The sequence below is a fragment of the Convolutriloba macropyga genome, chromosome 1, assembly GCF_964194025.1.
Source record: "Convolutriloba macropyga chromosome 1, txConMacr16.3, whole genome shotgun sequence".
Taxonomy (NCBI): domain Eukaryota; kingdom Metazoa; phylum Xenacoelomorpha; order Acoela; family Convolutidae; genus Convolutriloba; species Convolutriloba macropyga.
Genome location: NC_134468.1, coordinates 21,528,526 through 21,547,907, shown reverse-complemented (window position 1 = coordinate 21,547,907; position 19,382 = coordinate 21,528,526). Strand labels below are relative to the sequence as shown.

Sequence of the window (19,382 nt, the reverse complement as noted above, 5' to 3'; positions counted from 1 at the left end):
CTTCATCAATTTTTAAAAACTTCAACCTAAGACTAATGAAGCAAAAAAACTAAAAAAATCACAAAAAACATGAAGAATTGCACCGTTTTGAGCCCAAAAACTCCTAAAAATGACCTTTTAACCTTAAATTAAGGCCATCCCAGCAGCTGCACCACTACAAGCACTTGAAGGACCACTAAAGCCCACTTTGGGCCTCTAATGAAACTTAATGCCCGCTGGGCTTTACCTGTTTATCCCGTTTTGAAAGATCAAAGTCATTGAAAAATGTGTGAACACATCTTAGAAAAAAACACAGCGCACCAATACAATCCAGTTCTTGGATTGTAAAAAAAAATTAGGAGCGCTATAATAGCCGGCTGAGAAGATGAGGGCGGTTATTAAAAACTATAAATTGTGATCATTGGATGTATCGGCCAAAACATTTGTCAAGACCCGCAAAATCAGCTCATTCAATTAACACACAGAGTCGGGTTACGTAATTTTAGAATGCTCTCATCTCGGAAGCTTTTCCATTGTCAGGTCGGCTTTTCTGGTTTTTAAAGCGAAGCTTTGACATCTGCGAAGCTGGTTTCAACTGCGAAGCTGTCACATTACCGTTTGGATTTCGCTGATGAGTGTTTTAACATTAAAGAGTGTACTCATTCGAGGGAAGGGTAGTGTCAATATTTTCATTAATTTTTAAATTTGATAATTCTTAATTTTTTTAAATGTAAATTTTTGTTCAATAGTGCGTCATGGGTTTTGTTGACGGTCTTAAATTGAAGTTGTTGTAAACAAGTTAATTGTCAGGTCATTCCACTATCCAGTTCTTTGGATTGCAGTTCTGGATTTTTGTTGCAACGCACCAACAAGTCTGATAACGCGCCAACAAGTCAAAAGTGAATGACTTTAGATGACTTAGGTGTCTCTTTTGTAAAACATTTTTAATGGAAAATTCCAAACCAAACGCTTTGATCCGTTCTTTTGTCCATTTTAGTGAAATTAAAAAATAATTTTAGTGGTATTAGTATCACTGGTAGAGATGCCTGTCTCTTTTTTGAAAAACATCAAATTTTAAATTACAAAGCAAGAACTAGTCTTTAAAAATTCTAAATCTTCCTACCTCTGGTTTATTTCGTACCCACAATTAAGCCAAAAATTAGTATGCGTAGGTTCGGAACATAATTTGCAAACACATTACTGCACCTCCTTGTATTGAAATGTGCACCTTGAGAAGCAAAAAGCACAAATTAAAATTTCTAAGATCCATTGGCATACAAATCAACGTATCAAATTCCAGAAAAGCGCCCAAAATTTCCAAACATCAGTTGGCTGTCGTGAAAAGAAAATGGCAATTTAAAACTTTAAATTTAGTGAGAACTTGGTGACAATAAGCTCATCCAAAGAGATGTATATTAGCCATAAAAAGTCCAGGATGAAATCCTCGGCCCAAGAAAGGGGCCGCGGATTTCATCCAGACGGACTTGGGTAGCAAACAGACATGGAGGTTGACAGAACAGACCCAAATTTAGGTATGGGCCAGACCAAACAGTCTTTGGTCAAACTGGGCCAAACGGAACAGACCCACCACTTGATTGGACCGACTGTTAAAGCGTATTCAAAAATAGAAAATACAAAAGTCTAATTTAACAAGGAGCTGTTCAAAGCAAACCAAAACAAGCGGACTCTAATACAAAATAATGAACGAACATTTAACATAATCTTTGAAAATATAGTTAATTTTTACAGGACCACATAATTCCTCAAATCTAATCATACTCAAATTTTGAGTAACTCTATATAAAGAGTCTGAAACAACAAGGATTTTTGGTATATCGTGCCTATAAAAAATAACACTTTCAAACGCTAATTTGGACAATTTATCGTTTTTTTCTGAATAATGGATTTTCAATAATCTAACGAGTTATTCAGATGAAAACAAACTCACAATCAATCATTCTTTGACTGCAACATCCGAAAACAGGCTTCTAGCCTAATCTACGTACGTGATGTACGGATTATAACATACTCAAACGACTTTATCATTAATTAATTTTTTTCTTTTTCTGCAGGTTAAAAAAAATTAAGCGCTTGTGGCGTAGCGTCCTAATGAAAGAAGTGTTTCAACTCGTTTTCATCGCTTTTAATGAAATAATTTTTTTCATTGTAGTCAATTATTGGAAAGATGAAAATTTTCAATGAAAAATGACAACTTTTAATGAAAAAAGAAAAATTTTCAATGATTTTAATGAACAATTTTTATGAAAAAACTTTAATTGAAGTCAATTGAACGAAATTCGGATCTTCATACAGTAGTTTTGTGACATTCAATTTTTAATGCAGATTGCAAATTAATAAAATTTTATGACATCAGTTGAAAACAAAGATAACGCTCATTGGGCATAGTCATGTAAAAAGCAAGTGGAGGAGCGGGAGATGATTAGATCTGATATTCGCCCAAGTATTCCGAGGGAGCGATGAAAATTCTTGAGCCATATTTGTAGAGCGTTGGAGATGCAGATTTACGCATTCCATTCTCATGTTGCTTGAGGTAAACGAAGAATGCAGGCGCCCCAATACCCTAACAAGCTATTTAAGATGAAACTCACGTTATCACATCAAAAAACAATTTGCGGAATTTCTGTAACTATGTGAAGACAAAGCTTGATATCATTGAGATAATTTCTGCGGACAACCTCCCAGAGCCCAAAGAATGGATCCGCAAAACTGATTTTAGGCTGCGTGAATTGTTTGTCAGCCGCTTCGTGGACCTCGAAACGGTGAATATCAGTTGGCTGCCCGATAATGTCCACCTGACTAGACACCGCTACAAAGCTGTAGCCAAAGACTGTTGGTTATCCAACTTCATAACCAACCTCCAGCACAACTTGAGCTGCTAAGACACAAAACGATCTAGTAACTCGTTGCATATACCCGGCAGAAAGGGCTCCAGGGACGTATATTCGAGTTTGTCTGATAAAAATCAACTTGTTAAATTCTGTTTTTTCTGTACTGGTTTGTTTTATTGCAAAAAAATTACTTGATCATATCAAGTAATAAACTCCATGATCAAATCGCCCTTATTCTTTCGCATCCATTTGAGTGCCTTTACTGTTAGCCCTTTACATAGTATTTTCCAAATTGCCAATACTGCATTGACTCATTGCAAACTCTTAGAACTTGAGCGAGCTGATCAGGGTTGCCTTCATTTTTGTCTACATTTTTGCCTCACTTTTCTCGCCTCCCTCATATATTTGTCTCAACTAAAAAGTTCCATTGTTACACTTCGCATTACTTGTTTTGTTTAAATTTCCTGCAAAGATTTAGTGGTTATCACTTTTGTCATTACTATTACTCAAGACCCATGATAACTGTTATTGTCGGGCATCGGCTTTTAATTTTTCTCTGTTAACTCTTGAAACACCATTTTCGAAATTGCCATTTTATACGTAGAGCACATCGTATACTCTCAGTCGCTTCGCTGAATGATCATGGTTACCTTCACTGTTGAATATAGCGTTAGTCCTGATACCTTGGAGAAACAAATTTGTTCATGGTGAAAAAATGTCACCAATTGGAAGTACTTCCACTGTAGGTTTAGGTTTCAAGAAATTAACGGAGAACATTTATGCACTTAAGTACCTTTGTAGGAATGTATTTATGTATGTATGAATGAATGCATGTATGTACTTCATTTATATATATATATATACATATATTATATTTATATTTATATATATATATATATATATATATATGAAGAATGAACATATAATAAGTATATTTATATATATATATATATATATATATATATATATATATATGTATATATATATATATATATATATATATATCCATAATCACACATACATACATTCATAGATATACACACACTCATATATATATATATATATATATATAATATATATATATATATATATATATATATATATATAAGTATATATGAATGTATGTATGTATGCGTGATTATGTATGTCTGTGTGTATGTGTGTGTATATGCTTTTATTTGTGTGCATTTAAACGTGAGTGTCTGCTGGTGTCTAGTAATGTGTGCAAGCATGTAATCTATGTATGTGTGTATGTAAGTGTGTATATATGTTTGTATGCAACTAGGAATGCGCTTGATGGTGTAATTGTTTGAACGCGTGTACATGTTTGCGCGTCTGCCAATTGTCCTTTTACAAGCAAAATGGATAACAAAAATTAAAAGTTTAGTTGACAAATCGAGTTGGTGCTATTTTAACCAATAGCGATAGAGAATTACCAAGAAAAAAGTAGTCAAGGAATTGTGAAATGTTGCGTGCTTCATAAGCCCGGAGCGGGAATCAACCTCTCGGCTTTCCAAATTTCATGTTCTCTAAAACTTATCATTATCCTGTTGTGCGGAAGGGAGAAAATGCATGCAGATGTTTCAATGAAAGTAATCTTAGAAATATTGGACCATAAGCAGAATCTGATTAAAATTCTTTTGAGAGGTCATTGTGGTAGAGTTTTGGTAGCTTCCGATACCCATCAGCTGGTATTCCAAAAAGCCAATTTTTTGGAAAAATAGTTGCGGTGCTTTCTAACTCATTAGCGGCACAGAAACAGCAGAAAATTGAGTAGTCACTGAATTGTTAATTGTTACTTCTAAGCCTGTAAGCTTGCTCGAAGCGCCCAACATTCAAATTTCAGATAATGTTTTACTTGTAATTATGTCTGAACATTAAAAATATTACCAGTAAAATTAGGTTTTATTTGACAAAATTCGAGAGTTCTTTTCCCCAGCGCCAGAAATGCCAGAAAATTGATTAGTCACTGATTTGTCAAAAGTTCAGTGCTTCATTACCCATAAGCCGGAAAGACGCTTTCAGCAATCAAAGTTCATGTTCAATTGAAAAACTGCTTTGCGAGTTTTTGCGCAAAGCAGATTCCCAACTTCAAATTCCTAATACGACTACACTTGTCTTCTTAAGAGTAAAAACCAAAATTTAAGTTTTGTTTAACAAAAAGTTGGTTAACTCTGCCAGCATTATCGTCAGAGATATACAAGAAAGTTCTGTAGTCACTGAATTGTGAATTGTTCAGCACTTCATAACCCATAAGCGGGTATGAAGCTCCCAGTAATGGAAAATCTGATTCCTTGATAATTTTATTACAATCCTATTATGAGAGTAGTCCTAGCACGATTATGGAGCTTTTGCACGAAATCCGGATCTGCATAGTTTTTGCGACTTTCAATTTTTAATGCAGATTGCAAATTAATTAAATTTTATGACTTCAGTTGAAAACAAAGATAACGCTCATTGGGCATAGTCAAGTAAAAAGCAAGTGGAGGAGCGGGAGATGACTAGATCTGATATTCGCCTAAGTATTCCGAGGGAGGGCTGAAAGTTCTGGAGCCATATTTGTAGAGCGTTGGAGATGCAGATTTACGCATTCCATTCTCATGTTGCTTGGGGTAAACGAAGAATGCAGGCGCCCCAATACCCTAACAAGCTATTTCAGATGAAACTGACGTTATCACATCAAAAGACAATTTGCGGAATTTCTGCAACTATTTGAAGACAAAGCTTGTTATCATTGAGATAATTTCGGGGGACAACCTCCCAGAGACCAAAGAATGGATCGGCAAAATTGATATTAGGCTGCGCGAAATGTTTGTCACCCACTCCGTGGGCCTGGAATCGGTGAAATTCAGTTGGCTGCCCGATAATGTCCACCTGACTAGACACAGCTACAAAGCTGTAGCCAAAGACATTATCCAAAATCATAACCAACCTCCAACACAACCAGACCTGCTTAGACACAAAAGGATATGCGAACTTTTCGCATATACCCTGCAAAGAGAGGGCTCCAGTGACGTATGTTAGAGTTTGTCTGATAAAAATCAACTTGTCAATTTTTATGTATTCTGTGTACTGGTTTCATTGCAATATACATAGTTGATATCATATAAAAATTTCCATGTTCAAATCGCCATTATTCTTGCATCTATTTGAACGCCTTCACTATTAGCCGTTTAAATAGAATTTTAAAAATTGCCAATAATTCATTGATCATCGCAAACTTTAGTATCCTAGCAAACTGATCAGGGTTGCCTTCATTTTTGTCTACATTTTTGCCTGATTCTTCTTGCCACATATATGATTCAATTAAAAAGCTCCGTTGTTACACGTCACATAACTCGTTTGCTTAAACAGTTCCCACAATGATTTTGTCATCCTTTTCGCCACATAATTACTTGAGCTCTATGATCAATGTTTCAATTATCGTCGGGAATCGGTTTTCAATCTTTCTCTGTTAGCTCCTCAAACAGCATTTTCGGAATCGCATTTTATACGCTGAGCACATAGCATATTATTAGTTATTAGTACCTTAGCTATATGATCATGATTACCTTAATTGTGGCATATAGCGTTAGTCCTGACACCTTTGAGAAACAAATTTGTTCGTGTAGGTTAGAACAATTTTCACCAATTGAAAGTACTTCCACTGTAGGTTTTAGTTTTGATAACTTAACGCAGAACATTAATGCATGTATCTATCTCTGTAGGTATGTAAGTATGAATGCATGTATGTAAGTATGCTTGCATGCCTGTATGTATGTATGTATTTATGTTTATATATATATATATATATATATATATATATATATATATATATATTATATATATATATATATATATAAAAATGTAAGTTGAAAGTATTTATTTGTATGTATGTATGTATGTGTTGTATGTGGGTATGTAAGTATGTGTGTATTTAAATTTGTGTGCATCTTTATGCATGTGTTCATGAATGTGTGTATGTGAGTGTGTATGTATGTGTTTATGTATGTATGTGTTTATGTATGTAATATATGTATGTGTGTAGGTACTTGGGTACATATGTTTTTTATGCAAATACAAAAGTATGTTTGAAAGCGTAATTGTTTGAATGCATGTATACACATATGTTTGTGTGTACCGATTGTCTTGTTAACTGTAAAATAGATAACACAAACTCACAACTTCTTTAGCAAAAAATGCAGTGCTGCTCTTTTGATCATTAGCGGCAGAGAAGTACCAGAAAAATGAGTAGTCACCAATTGTGAAATGTTCGGTGCTTCATAACCCATAAGCGGGAATGAAGCGCTCGGCATTCGAATTTTCACGTTCTTCAAAACTAGAAAACTAGTTGTTTCAATGAAAGTATTCTCAGCAGTATTAGACCATAAACAGAATCTGATTATAGTTCTTTTGTGTGATTATTTTGGTTGACTTTTGATTGCTTTCGAAACCCATCAGCGGGTTTGAAGCTCACATTTCAACTTCATATTCCCTCATACTTCTACTTTTGTCATCTCAAAAGAAATTATTCGAAAAAAACTTCCAAAAAAGTTTGTTTTGAAAAAATATATTTGCGGTATTTTGCACCCATTAGTGGCAGAGAAATAAGAGAAATACCAAGAAATTGAGTAGTCATGGAATTTTGGAATGTTTAGTGCTTCATAGATCATAAGCGGGAATGAAGTTCTCACCCTTGCAGTATCAGATTCCCTATCAAAGAATTAGTTATCTTAAAGAAGAAACTAAGAACAGGTAATTTAATAATGAGAAATCTGAGTAAGTTAAGATGGTGGATTGTTCTGTCTGGCCCATACCCAATCGTCGGTCTGTTTGGTCTGGCCCATACCCGGTCTCCAGTCTGGTTTGTGTGATCCAGACTGAAGACCTGGTATGGGCCAGACCGACAATTGGGTATGGCCACACCAAACAGACCGAAGATTGGGCATGAGCCGGACCAACATAAAGCAACTAAAGTCGGACAGATTGCAATCGCACAACAGCCGCGGGTGCGGTTCAAATCCTTGGTCTGGTCCATACACAAACGTCGGTCTGGCCCAAACCTGGTCTTCAGTCCGGTTTGTGTGGTCCAGACTGAAGACCGGGTATGGTTCAGACCGACGACAAAACAGACCGAAGAAGGTTATGGGCCAGACCGACGACAGGCTATGGGCCAGCATGAACAGACCCAACTCAGGTATGGACCGGACCGAATTCAGGTATGGGACAGACGGAGCACCGCGACCGAAAATTTGTCCAGACTATGAGCTCGGTCTCACCCGACCCACTGTCCGCGACCCAGGTCCGTCTGGCAACTACCTGTCTTGGGTCTCGGTCTTCATACTGGGCGTTGATGCAACAACATACTACTCACTATAGATGTCCTTTGTACAATATTAATAACCTCTTTATAGCAATTTACAAATCAGGCTGAGTTTTTTGGTTTCAACATTCAAAAGGTTTTGTTCGTTGAGTTCCGTTGTGTTTGTGGATGACTGTTGTCGGCGCAGCTTTTTATCTATATTGAAAGAGTCACTATCGCTCATTGTCACGTCCACTGACCGACTGAAATGAGAGAAAAGGATCTAACTAGACAAAATAATGACTTCATATTAACGAATTCAAAAAGATCAAATTATTCTCAAATGAAACCAAAATCCCCACATGATTTAGTATACACGAATTTTCAAAAGTTCATGGTAGTATTCGATGATGTATCTCAGTAGCAATCTTATATCTTAATATTTTGTTCACAATGGATTTTGTTCACAATGGATTTTGTTCACAATGGATTTTGTTCACAATGGATTTTGTTCACAATGGATTTTGTTCAGAGATGTAAAATGCGAACAAATGGAGCAAAAATCGAGCGGGGTTCAATTAATACAACATAAATTTGACGGAGAGCCTGGACTAACATAAACCGACTAAACTCGGACAAATTGCAATCGCACGACAGCCGGGGGGGTTCAAATTTAGCTTGCTTCAGTCGACAGGGGGTAGTAGCTGGGTTAGATGTCGCTAGAGGGTTTGTTAGACCAGTACAAGGATTTAGAAGAAAATGAAACCAATTTTTATTGCACTTTCAGTAGTAAACTGCCTCTAATTAGGTTACCCGATTGAAATTTGACTGAGAGCAATTTAGATCACATAAAAATCTATGTCAAGTGTGAAAAAATTGGGCAAAAAATCACGCGAGCGAAAGAATATTCCGAAACGAAATTGTTAAGCAAAAATTTTGCACTAAAAAAAGGCACATACTTCTACAATAATCAAAGGTCTGTACTTACAGATTTAGTTGCAATTTGCGTTTGAAGAAAACTTGAATCGATTTCGTCAACAAAGGATAGTTGGGCACGAACACGTGTAGCTTCCGTTTCGCTTCGTCAGTTTTCTCACTTGACAGTTTCACATTAACCGCAGTGGTCACCTCATCGACTAAATCTCCAACATCCGCAATTATTTCTGACATAAACTGATTTCCAAAGCCCAAATTTTCACTCAATTCGGATCTTTTACAACCTTCAAGAGACTTGTGAGTCAAAATGGATTCGTCCAATATGGTTTCCAGTTCAAAACCGCTTTTATCTGCTGTTTGTGTAACGTATTTCAACTGTTGGAACAACTTCTCTGTTAAAAACGGGATAATTGGGTGGCAGAGTTTGATAAACTGACTCAAAACATAAACAGCTGTGCAATAAGACGAATGTTTAATTTCTGAATCTTTGGTTGCAGCTTGGAGAAAAATGAGATATGTATTCGAGAGATCTTTGCGCAAAAAGGATTCCAAGTTTTCAATCAATTGTGAGAATTGCATGGATTCGTATAATTGTAAAGAGGTCGACTGCAGCTCAATCAGTCTACACAATATGAACTCATCCATTGCAGAAATAGACTGTGGAAAGAAATCCTCTAAGTTGTCATAGGAGGGCAAAATTGGACCTTTGTCTTTCGATATCTGAAACAATTGGAAAAACAATTATCAGTTAAAACTTGACCTAATTGTTGGGAGCTCTAATCTCCAAGTCTTGGGAACTCTAATCAATTGCAGCCTGCTTCAGTCGGGGGGGGGGGGGGGGGGCTAAATGAGACTAAGAAGTTCAAAAGTGGGTTTTTCAAATAGCCAAATTAGATGTTAACATATACCACTATTAAGATTTAGTGAAAAATGACGCCAGTTTCGGCGCACTTTTCATTTGAGTTTGAGTTATTAAATGAACTTTGGGTATTGCCGCCAATTGAGTTCAGCTGCTTGAAATTGTGATTGAGACAGAATTTTAAATCACGCAAAACGCAAAAAGTCAAGGGCTTAAAAGTCGCTCAAAAAATCAAAACGGTCGACCGACAACTTTGCGTTAACACACGTTTACAAACATAGCCGGCTTATTGCCGGAATAGCTGCGAAAGAATAGAATTGCGTGTCGTAAAATAGAGATAGAAACAGATACAGATATAAGTTGAAGAAGTTATCGACGCACGTCAAAAAGCTATGACCTTAACCTAATTCAAATTTAACTTAAATTTTAAAGTGCAAAAGTCATTTTATTGAGTGAGGTAAGTCACTGATGACCAAAATCTAATCACGCAAAAAACTTTTGCTAGAGAGAGTGATAAATGACGCCACGCGCGCAATAGCAGTTAGTGACAGGAACAAGTCATTCAGAAAATTTGACTTTTCAGCTTTGAGGTGTGAACAAATGTAAAACAAAAAAAGAGCGTCAGACGACGAAACAAAAAAACATAGCAGGACAAGTCCTGACGTACAATTCAAAGAATTTTTATTGACTAAACAGAAAAACTAGACCTAGAATGGATTTTGAGTGAATTCAGAAAACCATTTTAAAAAAAATCAGAACAAAACTAAGAAAAAAACAGAAAATCAATATCAAAATGCCGCATGTGAACAAAAAAACCCCTAGCGAGAAATGAAAATTTAATTCAAACAAAAAACTAGGCCTAGAATGAGCTGTGAATGGATTGGGAAAACCAGTTAGAAAAAAATCCGATCCAAAAAATCGAAAAAAACAGCAAAAATCAGAGTGAAATTGCCGCATGTGAACAAAAAAACCACTACCGAGAAACCGAATTTTTGTTCAAACACCGTTTTCTCACTCTACTTTCAAATTAGAGCGAAAGAAATTCACACCGCAAAACCACTCGCTTTTTCGCTCCATTTCCTTTTTCGGCGTGACCAAAATCACTACTCCAATTTGACTTCAAAAATCATGAAAATGTGTGAACAGATCTTAAAAAAAAAGTCAGCGCCCCAATACAATTCAAATTCTCTGAATTGTAAAAAACCAAGAGCACCGCAATATAGCTCCGCTCAGCTTACAGCTTCGCAGCTATAATAAATATTCATTTGACTTTGAGTATTAAATGATTTTTGGGTATTGCCGCCAATTGAGTTCAGCTGCTTGAAATTGTGATTGAGAGAGAATTTTAGATCACGCAAAACGTCAAGGGCTTAAAAGTCACTCGAAAAATCAAAATGGTCGAGCGAAAATTTTGCATTAACACACGTTTACAATAATAGCTTCTCTACGAGAGCAATTATTAAGAACGCCAGGCAAAATGCAATTTCAATGCTGAAGAACTTAAATTTGATGAAAAAACAATCCAACTTTGTTAAAACCTCTTTCCACGATAACGAATTGAACGGGTCTAGGAAATAAACCATCCATGGAAAATAACCCCTGCTCTGTTTCTTATGAGAAATAAGCCCCATGCAAATAAACCCTATATTAATCTTAACATTAAATATTGTGATAACATGGTTGTGAAAGTTTCATCTCAAGTCAGCTAAGCCATGGCCACGGCCCTCGAGTTAATGCCGAAATGCAATAAATGGGTAGCCGTTTAACAGTCAAGCGGGGTTTTATTTCATGGGGGTATTTTCTCCTCTCTAAAATTGCAGGGGCGTTTTTTCGTGAGGTTTTTTTTCCAGGAACCGAACTGAAATAAGAAAAAGGATCAAACCAAACTTGCATCCTCACCAAAAAGATGAAAGACGTGACATTTTTGAGTTTGTTACAAAATTCGAGTGATGTTTTGATTGAGGAGATTTGAAGTTTGATGGAGGACGCGTTCCGTTTATTCTGTCTCAGAAGCATCATCCGCAGACAATCAGCACCACAAGCGGGAATTGAGCCCCCTCCTCCGCCTCCACCTGGTCTACTACCATTAACACCGAAGACGCTCTCCGTGAACTTGTTGAAGTAATCTGTCTCAAAACCACTCATTTGTCCGCTCTTGATCTTACTCTGTAAACATGAGGATATCAGTAAAACTACGGCAAATATTTTTCTTGTCGAAAATTGGTATTTTGATTTAAAAAAGTATAAATTATAGCCTCATAATGGCATCATTTGCTGTAACGGCTAGTCCCATTTGCTGAACGAACCATTTTCAACGAATAAACGCGTTTTTGTCACACATGTGTATCTACCGTAACGTCGCACAATTTGTTTTCGAACGATTGACGAGGCATCGACTTTGGTTAGTATCACGCATAAGTTTAGAGAGGCTATTCTCATTGGCTGAAGGGAGCGCAATAATAGCCGGCTGACAAAATGAGGGCGGGCATTGAAAAATTAGGAAATATGTGCTCAATTTACAGTTGAAACGGAATGTTAGGCTCTCAACAAAACCACCGTGGTATCAATTCAAGAGGTTTACATATTAATACAGCATCGACTAATAATATTTCCACCAAAATCAAATTATAAACAAAAGAACTGGGCAAACTGGACAGAAAACGGTTACAAATGGTTATCTATATGCGCCATTCAGTCAAAAAGACTTTTCAAAGTCGAAAAGTCAATCAGTGAACGCTTCATATGATCAGAAGACTTCTCTTGCGCAAAAAAACTAAGTTCACGTGTCCATTTTACTCACTTTCCATTTTAGGTCAAAATGCCGTCTCAACGAATTTAAAAAACCTCAAAGAAAAATAATACTCCTTTTCGAGTCGTAAAAACGAAGAGCACCGCAATATAGTTACGCTCAGCTTACAGCTTCGCAGCTATAAAAAAAACTGACAAAGCACATAGTTTTTGATTTCAAGCAGCAATAAGAGTAACCTGCATGTCTTGTCTAAATTTGGAGGCAGTGACCCCGTTGATCACTTGGAGAGGGTCAATCACATTGCCAAGAGATTTGCTCATCTTTCGACCAAAAGGATCCAAAACAAGACCGTGCAGATAGACGCTTCTGAATGGCACTACACCATTGGTCAGCTCAGTGCAGAGAAGAAGCATTCGCATCACCCATGGCTTCACAATATCGTTCCCAGTCACCAACAAGTCAGTTGGATATCTATCTGAAAAGATTTCATTGCTTAATATAAGTGATTTAATATAAGACTCACTAAATAGGAAACACTAAATCTCATTCCTCCGCCTAATTAACTAGAATTGAATTTACATTAAATTTAAACTAAACTTTGATTGTTCCATGATTTCAAATGCAAAGAATTATTTTACCGCAAATGAAACATATTTACATCTCTTTTAAAAAACGGCATAGGGTAATAACTTCGAAAAAATAATCAAAGAGAAATTCAAGATCAGAAACTGTTAAGCACTTAGGTGTGCAAATTAAAATATCATAGGATAAAATTATAAACGATATTTTAAGAAACAGCTGGCGATATTAAAATAATTGAAGCATTCAGAGATATTATGCACGAGTGCTCTACTTTTAAATTCATCAGCAACTAATCACCTCCACTACCCTGCAACTCTTTTTTTGCGAAATTTCCAAATCCAACACTCACGCTTGAAAAACAAATGAACTGGTCAAAAAAGACTTGCTTATATCACATTTAAAAAATCGATTATTTTCCCCTTAAAGCAAGAACATTCGATGCTCCCAGTTTGAGCCTTCGCCATTTTGAAATAACACGCAATTTTTGTGGGAATTCAGCAAAAAGCCCCTCGCTTTATGAAATTTGAAATATAAAATTCCAAATAATGATTGCAGACATGAAATTTATTTATTTCCCCAAAAATATTTCTCCAAATTTTATTTTAGCTTTTACTCAGGCCTCTTTTCTTTAAGAGCGATTATTTTGCAATGATCTGATGACAGAGCTAAACTCAATAAAAGACGCAAATAAAAACATAGCCGGCAAATTGCCGGAATAGCTGCGAAAGAAAAGACCTGCGTGCCATATAATAGAGATGGAAACAGATACAGATCTAAATTGGAAAAAAAATCGACGCAGCTCAAAAAACTAGGCTAAAAAACATTCAGCGATAAATTAATAAAGCTTGTTAAAATTCATTCCACAGACGCCTCTTATTAGGGAAGTTTACTGCACATAGGAGTTCCTTTGACCTTAAACAAATTCAAATTAAACTTAAGTTTTAAAGTGCAAATGTCATTTTATTGAGTGAGGTAAGTCACGTATGATCAAAATCTAATCACGCGCAAATGCCGTTAGTGAGAGGAAGAAGTCATTCAGAAAATTTGACTTTTTCAGCTTTGCTGTGTGAACAAATGTAAAACGAAAAAAGAGCGTCAGACGACGAAACAAAAAACATAGCAGGACAAGTCCTGACGTACAATTCAAAGAATTTTCATTGAATAAACAGAAAAACTAGACCTAGAATGGACATCAGTGAATTGAGAAAACCATTTTTAAAAAAATCAGATCAAAGAAAATAAGAAAAAAACAAAATCAATGTCAAAATGCCGCATGTGAACAAAAAACCACTACCGAGAAACCGAATTTTTGTTCAAACACCGTTTTCTCACTCTACTTTCAAATTAGAGCGAAAGAAATTCACACCGCAAAACCACTCGCTTTTTCGCTCCATTTCCTTTTTCGGCGTGACCAAAATCACTACTCCAATTTGACTTCAAAAATCATAAAAATGTGTGAACAGATCTTAAAAAAAAAGACAGCGCCCCAATACAATTCAAATTCTTTGAAATGTAAAAAAGCAAGAGCACCGCAATATAGCTACGCTCAGCTTTCAGCTTCGCAGCTATAATAACAAACTAAAGCTTAAGAGCTCGACGAATATTTTTGAGGGACTACGACCAATTTTCTTAAAAATCATGTTTAAAAATTAAAATCATATATAATTTAAATTCAGATCATGTTTTCCTGTGGAAAAAATACTTTTGTTCCATCATTCACTTCCTGCCTATACACGTCTTAAATGTTTAATTACAACATTTGAGTGTTAGGTTTGGCTCTTATTTGAATTTCGGAGTAATTTCCTTACTGATTTAACAACGACATGTTGCATAAATTCTTGTTCGTTTTGTTCTAATTGATGATAATGCTACCTTCTTTTATATATCGAATGCATGTACTGGAAAGGAAATCTGGTGTTCATTTTCAGAATTTTTTTTACTTCATGAAAGAAATATTATATCAACGTTCTCAAGACTTAGAGAGCAACAAATTGTCAGTCTTCAACACAATAATTGCCAAAAAAAGTTTGCATATAAAAAATTGAAGTAAATACCAAAATTATTGAAAGAAATTACAGATGATAGAGGCTGAAGCTGCAAAAACAATACAACAGCAACAAAAGCCGGATTCTCTTGCGCTTGGTAGACAAAAATGTAACAAAAAAAACTGCCTTAAGTTAAATCCGTATACAAGCTGATGCCTTGCGAAGATTAATTAAAAAATTCGTACCCAAATTTTACGACATTTATCATTGGAGAATCTGGTTTATTCTCGTTTGCACATATATTCGCAACCCTCATAACAAAGAACGTCTTGTGCACAAAAAATTGGAGAGATATTTACTATCTGAGTCAAAAACCGTTTTTAGTACTTAAAAAACAAGGAGGATCGGTAATGTGAGGTCGCATATTAAGTTCCGACCTCGCTGATTTTTGACATAAATGTCTACCAAATGATGAGGAACAGATAGAAAACCCGCACAAATTTTTTAAACAAAAATGTGTATGAACAACAAGATTGCCTCCAACGCAAATAGCTCAGTGGAGTGAAAAAATGCCGCATTAGATTGATGAGATCAGCCATTACTAAGAAAGCAAACCAAGACGAACAACAAAATCAAACAATAATAACAACAAAATTTAATTACATCCAAAACTTTGTCCATTTAAAAAAATTTGAGTTATTAACAAAGTCAAAAATGTCAGATAAAACTGAAACTAAACAAAATAATTTGTCCATCATTAGAAAAGATATGGAACAATCCGTTATCAGCCTCTGTAACATGTAGACAAAAAAGAACAAAAACAGCAAAAAACAAAAAGAACAAAAAAGTTTAAAAAACTCGATTATTTAAAAAACATTTAAATTCAAAGTAATGAAAACCATTAGATATCAACTAAAATTATCTAAATGTTTTATGATAACAGACGCCTCAAAAGGAGGTCATTAAGACCTGTAATTGCCAATTTTTTTATGCGAGAACAACAAATAGAGACAACAAACAAAAATTCAATCAAAACTTGCGAGAAAACACCGTCGAAGCCGTGAAAACATATTTTGCCTCTCAAAAATGTTCAGTTAACCCTTCCTCCGAAACCAATAATGTGATAAGCGACCTCTCATTAATGAGAATACGTAGCAACTAAACAGAAAAAGAGAAAAATAGCAAAATTAAGTAATACCTTTTTATTTTTCGAAAACAACTATTTAGTCATGAAAACCATTAGCTACAAAATGAAATATTTAAACAGGTCCGTTTAATTTTCCAAAAGAAGCGCTTGAGAACTGTAATTAATTAGAATATGTCTTACGTCTACAAAAAGAGCGTCAAATACATTCAAAAATAAACAAATTGTTTGCTTTTTTTTGCGAAGAACCTGAGTCGAAGCCAGTAAATTTATAACGAATTCTTTAAAGACATTAGTTTTTACACTTGCACCTTCCCTCATCGACAATAATGCCATATCTGAACTGTATTTAACGAGACTAGGTAAAAACGGACAAAAAGAAAAAAGAAAAATTCGACGTTAAAAAGTTTTTTTAAATTATTTTTGAAAACAAGTGTTTTCAAAGTAATGAAAGCCATCAGCTATCTACTCAACTCGGAGGATGGGCTCATTTATTCTTCCATAAAACAAATGAGACCCGTCATTATCCAAGAAATTTTACACGACTAAAAGACAAAATAAAACGACAATTAAAGACAAATGTGAAAAATTCAATTAAATTGTTCGAGAAAGAAGGTGTCGAAGCCGTTAAAACCATAACCCATGCCTTTAAAGACTTTTATGTGGCCAATTTTGCGTACCTTGAAATCCAAAAACGTAATTTGTGAACTGTCATTAATCCGATAATGTGACAATAGAAGAAAACGTAAAAAAAATGGTCTAATGCCTAAAAATTAAAAAAAAAGTGAAATCTAGTATTAAAGCCAGAAAACCATAACTTAACACGTAGAACCACAAAAAGATTAAATTTCAATTCAGGAGAAAAAGGAGGAAGAAGAGGCATTCTTTCTTTGCTAACACCAAGCTTCTAGCTGACCAAATTAAGAGAAAAAAGTGGGAAAGTTCAATAAGCCATTGTTTATTTAAGTATCAAACATTTATAAAAGTCAAAACCACAATAATCTTTCGAGAAAAGAAAATAGAAATATTGATCTGGTACCGCTTAGTAAGCCAAATGGACCTATCAGCAGTCAGCTTTGATTTGAATTGTTCCTTCTTTGATTAACATTTAAAAAATCGTTTTTTTATAAAAGACCGACTGAGTAAAATCCAAATTATTTCTGGATTGTAACAGTCCAGGATTGAATCGAAACTAGCCTCGCTATTGCTTATTTGTCCATTAAGAACACTCCATTGTTTCGAATTTTATATATCTGGATAATTTGTTAGCAAAAAGATCAAAAATAAATGATATGATTTTTGATAATCATAGAGTAAAGTTAGCAAAGAACGGTAAAATTTGAATTCCAGACTACTCTAAAAAAAGAAAACAGGAATGGCTCCCTTTGTAGTTTACAAAGATTATGTTAATGGTTTTTGGTTGTGTGCTTCCGGCAAAGTTAATCAAAGTGGACTAAGGAAGCTTATTCGGGCAATTTTTGATGAAAACGGCAGAATTTTGAAATATTTAGCCAAATTTTTAACAAACAAAATTAAATCAAAATGGCCAAAAATGTTTTTTTGTCTTTGAAAAAATAAGATCAATAGTAATTTTGTTAACAATTTAACATATTTTAGCGAAATTGACCAAAATTTGGTCAAAAATTACGGAAAATGTGAATAAAAACAACAGAATTCACTCTGCTTTTCTCAAAAGTTTAAACCTCGATAACTCCCTGTAAAAAGCAAATATAAAAAATCTTTTTAATTCCGTGTTCTACGCTGGATGAGCTCTCTAATAACACCAATCTCATCTCACTACGATCGGCCAAAATTGTCTGAAGAGAATAAAATTTTCATAAGCGTTGAGAAATCATGAACGAAGCTTCCTACGAAAGCACGATAACCTAAACAATCCTCAAAACTTCAAATTAAAAAATCCCAATTTGAGTACAAACAAAACAAAACACATTGCCGAGAGATTGCCAGAACCAACGCAAAAGAGACCGGCGTGTTGTAGAGTATGAATAGAAACAGATAGAAATTGTTCGATGCTAAAATTATTGAAGATGCTTAAAAATCAATGAACAAAATTTCAGCAAAAAAAAATTTGACTTCTTCAGCTTTAATCCTCGAAAACCAATCTATAAAGGACCTTTATTACACATATGAATATCATTGACCTTAAACTTACTTAATTTCAACTTAAGTATTAAGGAGCAAAAGTAACTTTGTTGAGTCCGGTAACTCACATATGATCAAAACCCAATCACGCTAATGACCTGAAATCTTTGGTTAGGGAGAAAGTGGGAAAAACGTCATAATAAGCTCTATACTTTTCTTGCTAGATAAAAATTTTTGTAGCAAAACTGCCGTTATTAATATCTGTATAGGATCTAATTATATACAAGGTCCATTTATAAACTCGTGCCTCAATTTCAACGCCTTTTTTTCATCAAAGGGGCCCCTAATTCGAATTTGCACGTAAATTTGTGATTACCCTCATGCAAAAATCTCGCTCACGGATTACAAAGTAACGCTTCTCAGATATCAGAATCAGTTGTGCTTCAAAAAACACGTGAGCAGCAATCAACTATCGAACTAAATAGATTTCTATGGCATGAAAAGAGAGCAGAAAACAAGTATTATTATTCAATCAAGAGCTTCTCATACAATGGATATTAAAGCTAAAGCAAAAAAGAGTAACATATGATGTTGCGTACACAAATACAACTGTTGAGCGCAAAAAGTAACTCAAGGCAAAAAACGCCGATGGCGAAGAGAATGAACGATGGAGACGACTAATTGTAAACCCTAGAAAATAATGGAAAACAAATCCTGCTGCACGAGCGTGTATATTTGCGTGCAGTATAGGTGAGTGGGGGTTTGATCTCAAGAATTGCAATGAGAACAAAAATAGCTTTGCTATCACTTCGCGGCTGATAAAACTTTTGTGTCTCTGCAGCCAAGATATCATCAAGCCAAAAAGGTTTTTAAGTATTAGCTAGCATATCTTAAAGTATTTCAGCAAAAGTCAAC

General features: G+C 35.1%; 1 protein-coding gene across 1 annotated transcript in view; it reads right to left on the bottom strand.

Moving 5' to 3' along the window:
* Positions 1–7,808: 7,808 nt before the first annotated feature.
* The window catches only part of LOC142336414 (uncharacterized), a 69,748-nt gene continuing 58,174 nt past the window's right edge, over positions 7,809–19,382 (bottom strand). Inside the window, exons 4-7 of the mRNA XM_075385231.1 lie at positions 12,890–13,128; positions 11,804–12,070; positions 9,098–9,765; positions 7,809–8,372 (exon numbers count right to left, since the gene is read on the bottom strand). Coding sequence (XP_075241346.1) covers positions 8,216–8,372; positions 9,098–9,765; positions 11,804–12,070; positions 12,890–13,128 — 1,331 coding nt within the window. The 3' untranslated portion in view covers positions 7,809–8,215. The remainder of the gene's footprint in view (positions 8,373–9,097; positions 9,766–11,803; positions 12,071–12,889; positions 13,129–19,382) is intronic.